Source organism: Neovison vison, chromosome 11, assembly GCF_020171115.1.
Source record: "Neovison vison isolate M4711 chromosome 11, ASM_NN_V1, whole genome shotgun sequence".
NCBI classification, from domain to species: domain Eukaryota; kingdom Metazoa; phylum Chordata; class Mammalia; order Carnivora; family Mustelidae; genus Neogale; species Neogale vison.
Genome location: NC_058101.1, coordinates 111,743,958 through 111,753,264, shown reverse-complemented (window position 1 = coordinate 111,753,264; position 9,307 = coordinate 111,743,958). Strand labels below are relative to the sequence as shown.

The 9,307-nt window shown below is 38.1% G+C and overlaps 1 protein-coding gene across 1 annotated transcript; it reads left to right on the top strand.

The window, feature by feature from the left end:
* The first annotated feature begins 7,832 nt into the window (after positions 1 to 7,832).
* PDHA2 (pyruvate dehydrogenase E1 subunit alpha 2) lies at positions 7,833 to 9,008 on the top strand. Its single transcript, XM_044226119.1, has one exon. The coding sequence runs from the start codon at positions 7,833 to 7,835 to the stop codon at positions 9,006 to 9,008; it is 1,176 nt and encodes a 391-aa protein (XP_044082054.1).
* The last annotated feature ends 299 nt before the right edge of the window (positions 9,009 to 9,307 follow it).

Sequence of the window (9,307 nt, the reverse complement as noted above, 5' to 3'; positions counted from 1 at the left end):
CTAAATATCAAAGTATAAAACAATTAAAATAAAACAGTAAGTAGTTATTCATAGTATATACACATCACTGTGTGCCAAGAATGGAACCATAACAGAAGAGACTGGTATATTGAATACATTAAATTTGTTTGTGTTAAAAACATTGTAAATTAATTTTAAAAAGCAGTACTCCCCTTACGCATAGTGCATGGAACATCATATGAACTCAGTAATAACATAACTGTACAGTATTAGGGAAACATTTTAATTATGGCACATCCATGTAATGGCAGTTTTTTTGGTATCCATTGAAATTATATTTTAAATACTTTTTGATTATTTTGATAGTAATTATATTATCAAGAAATATATCAAGAGATAAAAATGCTTAACACGTCCTAATTATATTAGAAATAAAAAAGAAAGGGAAATACATTAAAACTGAACAGCAATTATTTTGGGGTGATTTAAATATTTTGTCTTTGTGCTTTTCTGCATTTGCAGTATAGAATTTTTAAAATCACTTTAAAATCAAAGTATATGTGGAGTTTATAAACCCAAATGGGTTTCTAATGATAAGAAGAAAATTAGGAAGGGAAGATATTTTTATTCAAAGGGGTTAGTGGCAAGAATGCTTCCTTTTTAGAGTTTTTCAGGCTTAAATAACTACAGAGCTTTAAAAATAAACTTTTTTTCTTGGTAGATTAGAGAGAATGAAGGGAAGTTAATGTTGAAAATATAGTTGGCAGTTCCCTACTGGTGAGAATTAAGCCAATAAATAACATGAGACTCTGTGGGTAATCATTTAAGCTGGCAAGAAGAGAGCTCATAGTATTAAACTTTAGACCCACATTTACTTTTTTGGGTCAAGGTTGACATATCAGGAAATGAAGTTTGGGGTATAAGTAACATAGGAACATGACCTTTTTTTTTTTTTTTTTTCCCTCCCCTTAAAGTTATGGTATAGTAATATCCATGGAGAAACACTTACGTTATGTGGTAGAGAGTTCCAGAGAATGATAATGCTGAAGTTGTCATTAAATTTAGCCAAGTCCTTGATGTGAGAAATTTCAGTTCATTGTTGATGACACAGATTGTAGAAGCATATGGAAGCAATTAGAGGAAAGTAAATGGAGACTGTGGAGACGGGATGCATGTTTGTGGAGTTTGACTAGATAAAAGGAAGGCCCTAGGATGAGATCTGAAAGAGGCAATGGCCACTTGGGTATCTTCTTTCAGAGTTGAGGAAATATGAGCATGAAAGAGGGCCAGAGGAGAAGACAGAATTACTGATTCTCTGGTGGGGGGCAGCAGGGTGGGGAGTAACAGTGAGAGGGATGTCTTATTTTGAGGGAACAGCAGGCTCTGTGGAAAGGGCTGAGGAGTTAGATTCCCAGATCAGACGAAAACTCCTCCTCTGCTGAGTTGAGTGGGAAGGAAGCTCTTTGATAGATACAAAACTTCACCAGAAGACAGGCAGCTGCATTGGGGGGAGCGGTATAGTATGTGCAGGCAAGAAACACTGGATCAGGAAGTGAGATGGGCTCTCCATGAGCGAGTTGTATGACCTGAGGACATGCCCAGTGTTTACCAGACTTATTAACCTCCTTGGGTCTGCTTTTCCTCAGGTCAATAGGGATATGATGCATTCCATAAAATTTTCCATATTATATGGAAATGCTATATAAAATATGGAAAATCCCTTTAAAAGTCATAATGCATTCTTATAAACATGATAATTTTATCGAAAAATGAAGTGAGAAGAGGGCCAAATGAGGGCAGATAAAGGTTAAGAGTTTTTGGAGAGACTCATCATAAACTTCAATATGGTGCTCATAGCCTAAGAGACTGCAGGCAGCATAGCCAGCTGGTGGCCCTGATGGGAGCTTATTAAATTCCTCTACAATTCTGCAACAATCTTGCTTTCTGAATATGGTGCTTTTGATGAGTGCCTCACATGTTTGAGCTTAAAATCTCCTCTTGTACCCTATCTTGGTTTACCAATATGGATGATGTTCATTGGGCTTCTTATTTAAAAACTTCTCTGAGGCTTCTCCCATGGTGGCCTGTTAGATTTACAGTGTTGGGTACTATGGAAATATCTTAGAATCTAGATGCACAGTGGGTCCGTGGGAACAGAAAGATTCTCACGCATAGAAAGCTCCATAAAACATCTACAGCATTGTCTTAGGTTGCTTGGAGAAACTGCATTCATATTCATAATGTATTGCATAATTATGAGATCCTGATTTTCATATTTCCCAGTGTGCCTTTTCAGCTCTGCTGTATTACCAAATTAAAGAAGACAACACAACTTTACAAAATTAGAGTGTTCTGTTTTGAATGTTGCGGTTTGACAGTACTCTATTTTTAATTTGTTCATCATTGATCCTAATAAAGACAAACTGTCATTGTAACCATTGCCTGGAATGCAATACATTAGTTTTATTGCCTCTTTAACAGCTGCTCATGTGTCGCTTCCTCTGTCATTCAATGATGATGTGCCCTTTTCTGTACCCAGTGCCAGAAAATCTGGGAAAGCTCACAGCACAACATTTTCATACGAACTGGGTTACATAGAGGGGAAATCTAATTGTATGTCATTATTGTACTTCTACAACTTACAACACAAAAGGAACATACATAAGGAGAGCACTTTATTATATGTGATGACTAAGTGAGGAATGAATATTACACTTTTTTTACTGGCTTTATAATTTTTCCCTTTCACCTAAACTCTCTGTGTCTCACTTTCTTCACGCAGAAATTGAGAATGATAGAAACTGTCTTTCTTACTTGTCTCTGTGAGGATCACATAAGCAAACTTTTTATCCCTAGCAAAGATATGCAAGGCTATCACCTACCCATGTGATATTTACAACAGTGCCTTAAATCTCAAATTAATGCGTATGATAGCTTCAAATTTCACCTTTTTTTTTTTTTTAAGTATTATTTTGCCAAGGAAATTTTGCTTGTTTATCTGTACCTATACATGGAGATTTCCTGAGAGAGAGCCATGGAATCTGTTGGGAACTAAGTTGGGGGCGTGATAGGCAGCACTGTGCCCAAGATTAGATAGGAACCCAGCAAAGAAAACCAGTGATGTGGCCGACAAGAGGTTGTTAAAGTGGGGTGCGAGATTTGCCTTCTTCCTCAGAATGCTCTTTTTCCCACAATTTGCCTGTGATGGTTAAATGTGCTGCTTAAACTTCCTTCTAGGGGGCAGCAGTGCCCTGGAATTTTGCCAATATTCCTTTGTCTCTAAACTTAGTTCAGAGAGTCTTCAAAGGAGCAACGTGATAAGAAATAAATGTGCTAATTTTCTTATTGCATACTGATATTAGAAAAAGGTAATAGTGTATGCAATGTTGTTGGGAGGAAGGGTTGTCGGAGGTCATTTATAAAGAAAACGTGAAAAATGGTACAGCAAGAGATAATAGATTACAAAAAACTATATAGAGGAGAGAATCACTCATTTCATTCTTGAACACAGAGCTTATTTTTACTATCAAACTTAATATATACTTTAGTGCTATTAAAATTAAGGTTACTAGGGAAAATTTTTGTCTATTTAAACGTTAAAAAAATTTGGGACGTAAGTTTTTAATTATGTGAGAATTAAAATCTTCTGGCTTTATAAACGTTTTCTGAACAAAACACTTCTTCAGAAAGTGCAAATAATACTTTTTGGAGGAAATTCAGATAGACCTAACTTTTAGGCCTTCTTCAATTAATTTGATTTGTTAGAAATATATATTGAACCAATGATTTTTTATTCTGAATGGGGACTATGATTTTTAAAACAACTCCAAGTACTGAGCAGAAGTGAGTTCACAACTTTGGGCACATTTTCTAATCCTTTACTGGTTAGACATTAAGCCATACTAAATCTTAACACCAGGTTGTACATGAATTTTTATTTCTTATCTCACCGGGCCATATTCAATTACACCTCTAATTATAGGAAGCTTGTTAAAAGTTTGAAAAGTTTCCTTTTATAGTTTTGTGTTGTGATCCCTTTTGTCATTATCTTCTAGACTCTGATTCCAAACTTTTAGTATAGGGGGTTATGTACTGAGGGCATGACGATTCAGATGATTTTGCTCATCCAGCAGGAGAAAGACGGTGGCTTCATCAGCTATTAAAAATTAACCTACAATGTATTTCCTTTTTTAACTTCATTATTATCTGGATGGAATGAAGAGCTCTCTCACTTTACATTCTGTTTTAAATCAAATGTTCTCTTCATGATTTGTCCTGAATTTTTATTTAACAATACTTCAGAATTATCATGGGGGTGAGAAGAAAAAAAAAATACTGGTTGCCCAGGGCTCTATACTATCCGAAATAACTTTGCTTATTATAACATTAAATAAGAACTGCTTAATTGTCATTATTTTGCAGAATATATGGTACTGACATTTTCCCTTTTCTTCAAGGGAGATAAAGTAATAGTCCAAATGGGAAAAATTCTTCTCAGAGTTACATATAACAATTTTTTAACCAACTTCTTACTCATCACTCTTAATTGCCAAATCTTAGAGCTATGAAAAAAAACACATTGCCACTAATAATATCATGAAATCTGATATTATTTATCTAGAACATATTCACTTTTTAACAGTTTTCTTCACTTAACATTTGGCAAAAGAGAGCAATTGTGCTGGAGGAATTTAAATATCCTTCAGATATACTGTCCTTTTTTTTACATTTCTTGTTACTTATTAAAAAATATTTTATATGCTATTGATGCAATAGGGTGACTCTTTTAAGATAAATTCAGAAATGCCCCTGGAGTATCAACCATTAGACATGAAATGTGAAATTCTGTCACCCTGATATGAACGACTGCTACCATAATCACTGGCTGCTCTTTTATTAGGTTTTTTATTAATTAAATGTAAAGTCTACCATTGGCCTTATAAAAGTGCTCATCTCTTTTCCTTTAATTTCAAATAGATTAAAAGTAAGATTTGGTGTTAATTAAAACTTAGAATTTATGGGGATTTTAATTGCAAACAGCATTTCAGTGGTGAGCGTGTAGATGACTATTAGTTCTCTTTGGTAATAAACATGGTATTGAACAATGACAGGATGGAAAATAAGTTATGGAAGAAAAGTACACCACCCTGGGTTCTGTTGTCCATGGGTAGCCTGAATCCCATCTAGGTGGGGGCAGATGACGTTCGGGAAACTCAGCAGCTCAGGATCTCCTTGGTGAGTTTTACATTTTTACACTGCTATCTGGAAATACCACTTCTATTTTAAAAAAGTGGATGAGTTTAGGAACAACAACAACAACAAAACATCATCAGGATTAATCAGTTTAGCAGAAATACTTTGATATCATATTCTGTAAATATGATCGCATCTGCCTGTCTCTAAGTTGAAGCTAGGTTAATATTGGTTAACTATATATGATGTCCAAGAGGCCCTGGGAAGTTTCACACTTTATTATTTATTATCCTAACCAGAGCCTGTTGCAAATAAATAAATAAATTAATAAATGGCTATCTTCTGTGGCGACCTGTAGCATAGGTATTTTCCAATTAACATCTTTGCATGTTCTCCTTTGGCATCACTTAGGTTTAGCTTTGTCACACTGGGCTTCTAAGGGGAGCTCTATCTTTGCAGCCCAGACTACATATGACAAGATTAAACTGGCACACTGTATGATATAGCTCTTGTGTTCCTGGCAGTGCTAGCTGGGTGAATACCTCTGAGAGAAGGCTCAGCTGTCACTCAGTGACCCATTAACACTACTGTTCCATCCTGCAGTGTCATTTTTCTCATTCTCATGGAGATAATGTTCCCTGGAGATGTCCCATACCTGCAGGAATGAAAGAGAACAGCAGAGAGAGGCTAACTATCAAAGAGTGAGCAAATAACACAGCAAGACCATGAATTCCAACAGCAGAATTTTAAGTTGAACGGAAAGATGAGGCCCATTATAATGGCTGGGTTGGGAAGGTGGGAGGTGGGGATCAAGTTTTAAGAGAGATTGTAACTTTTTAACAAGCTATTTTCTACTTCCTGCCCGAATGTCAAAGAAGTGTTCAAAATAACACTTGCAACCAGACATAGAGAAGCCAGCTGCTTTGAACATGTCATAGGGAAATTTGGGTAAGCTTTTATTTACCAACAGGGATTTTGTATTTTATTTGTATGTTTATTTATAAACAGACAGTGAATATAAAACAGAGGATGCATTGAGGTAAATTGCCAGATCCCTGGGTATGGGTGGCTTATTGGGATACAAAAATCACCTTCCCAGCAAAAGCAGGAAAGAGGAAAATGATATGTGATCTTTGTAACCATAGGCCTTGGACTTCTTTTGTCCTATGACTGGACTGGTACCAGTGACTTAAGCAAATGCTATTGCTCTCTTTCAGGGCAAACTGTATTTTGTTTAGTGGATCACTCTATAAGAAGTTGCACTTTCCAATATTTACTATAATGAGGTATTATAAGAAAATGCTTCTCAATTTCCTGGACTAAAACTCACTCAATTTAGCAAAATGCAAAGCAAAATGCAAATCACCTGCATCTTGACATTTTCTATGGAAACCTGTTGAGGACATTACAAGGAAAAGACAAAAAAAAAATTAGAAGATAGGGGTAAAAATGGGAAAGATTCAGGATTATAAAACAAGGAAAGGTGCCATATCAATTACTTGTTTATTATTACCATCATCTGCTTCTCAACCCTGCTGCCAATCTTACCATAATCAGCAAAACTTATTGGTTTGACTGTTATTCTCTGGCTGGGGTTTATATATCATCACCTGCTTCTCCTCCTCCTACCCTCTGCAGGTGACACAGGTGCTAGAAGCCATAGAATAAATGTGCCACATTATTTTGGAGCACCAGCTTTTCCATAAAAAGTGTGTATGTTTTTAAAGTTAAATATGGGGGCGCCTGGGTGGCTCAGTGGGTTAAGCTTCTGTCTAGGTTCAGGTTATGATCTCAGGGTCCTGGTATTAAGTCCCAGCCCAGGCTGGGTGCTTAGCGGGAAGCCTGCTTGTCCCTCTCCCTCTGCCCCTCCTCATCACTTGTGCCTGTGCTCTCTCTCTCTCTCTCTCTCTCTCTCAAAATAAATAAAATCTTAGAAAAAGTTAAATATGTAAATTATAAATAATTTGCATAAATTTATTTTTACATAAAAATAAAGATGGTATATTATGGAATAGGATAACATATTTATACATATTCTAAAAAGTTTTTAAAAGACTTTTTAAAAATGATTTATTTGAGAGGGAGAGCAGAGCGAGCGAGAGAGAACAGAAGTGGGGGTGGGGAGGGGGAGAAGAAGGAGAAGCAGACTCCCCAAAGAGCAGGAAGCCAGAGGCAGATTCCAACTGGATCCCAGGACCTTACAGACGCTTAACCAACTGAACCACACAGGCATCCTATTTAAAAGGCTTCAAATACTGTTAAGAATATCTTTTACCTAACCTGTCAGAACCTTTGTGTGCCTTAGGGACTGCCTTTGCTCCTCTGTTCCATTGCTACAGGGTCAGGACCATTGCTATAGTATTTAGCGGGGAGAAGGGACTCCGGGTATTGTGTTTTAGCAATGAATATGGCACTACTTAGGATTGGGATGTTGTCCAACCTAGTCTCTCAGGAAACGAAGCGACCTTATTCTTAATTACAGTTGGAAGGCGCTGTAAAAATCAATCCGTCAGGGCTGGCCGCCCCGTGACTCGGCCTGGAGTGACGTGGCCTCTGTCACGGGCGCGGTCATTGTGTCGCGGAGAGCGTTCTGGCTTAGGAGGCGGCTCCGGAGGGGACGTGCGCAGCTTGGTTTCTGGGCAGCTAAGAGGCGCAGCCACCACCCTGGTCCACACTCCATGAAGAAGATGCTCACCGCCGCGGTCTCCCGCGTGTGGTCTGGGGTCGCCCAGAAGCCCGCTAGCAGAGTGCTCGTGGCATCCTGTAACCTTTCAAAAGATGCTACATTTGAAATTAAGAAATGTGACCTTTATCGATTAGAAGAGGGTCCCCCTGACACAACAGTGCTCACCCGGGAGGATGGGCTTAAATACTACAGGATGATGCAGACTATTCGCAGAATGGAATTGAGGGCCGATCAGCTGTATAAACAAAAGTTCATTCGTGGGTTCTGTCACTTATGCGATGGTCAGGAAGCTTGTTGCGTGGGCCTGGAGGCTGGGATAAATCCCACGGATCATGTCATCACATCCTACAGGGCTCATGGCTTGTGCTATACTCGTGGGCTTTCTGTCCGATCAATTCTCGCAGAGCTGACAGGACGGAAGGGAGGCTGTGCTAAAGGAAAGGGAGGGTCTATGCATATGTATGCAAAGAACTTCTATGGGGGCAACGGCATTGTTGGCGCCCAGGGACCCCTAGGAGCTGGTATCGCCCTGGCCTGTAAATATAAGGGCGAAAATGAGGTCTGTTTGACACTCTATGGGGATGGTGCTGCGAATCAGGGCCAGATAGCTGAAGCTTACAATATGGCCGCTTTGTGGAAATTACCTTGTGTTTTCATCTGTGAGAATAACCTTTATGGAATGGGCACCTCTGCCGAGAGAGCAGCAGCCAGCACTGATTACTACAAGAGAGGAAATTTTATCCCTGGACTAAGGGTGGATGGAATGGATGTTCTATGTGTTCGGGAGGCAACTAGGTTTGCAGCTGACTACTGCAGATCTGAAAAGGGGCCCATAGTGATGGAGCTGCTGACATACCGTTATCATGGACACAGCATGAGTGACCCTGGAGTGAGTTATCGTACACGACAAGAAATTCAGAGCGTAAGAAGTAAAAGTGATCCTATTATGCTCCTCAAAAATAGAATGGTAGACAGTAAGCTTGCCACCATTGAAGAATTCAAGGAAATTGATGTGGAAGTGAGGAAAGAAATTGACGATGCAGTCCACTTTGCTACAACTGATCCTGAACCAGCTTTGGAGGAATTAGGTCATCACATTTACTGCGATAATCCGCCTTTTGAAGTTCGTGGTACAAGTCAGTGGATCAAGTTTAAGTCTCTCCCTTAAAGGGAGACTTTATAAATTTATTTTTAGTCCTTCAAAGGAATGTTCATGGTCCACTCTGGGAAACTGCATGACTAATTTTGTTAAGCAGGAATAAAACCCATTAAATAAAATTCATGTAAACTTTTATTAAAATAGAGATCAGTAAGAGGTTATTAAAAGAGATTAAAAGAGAACATTGACAAATGTACATTCAATTACAAGGGATATTTCACTTGTACATTATTGTGTTTAAAGAACTAAACAGTAAATCATTTACTGTTACTAAAAGGTAAACTGAGGCACATTAAAATTTTCAAGAG

Bases quoted from the DNA above. Each gene is read 5' to 3' on its own strand.
- PDHA2 (XM_044226119.1), top strand. From the start codon at position 7,833: ATGAAGAAGATGCTCACCGCCGCGGTCTCCCGCGTGTGGTCTGGGGTC.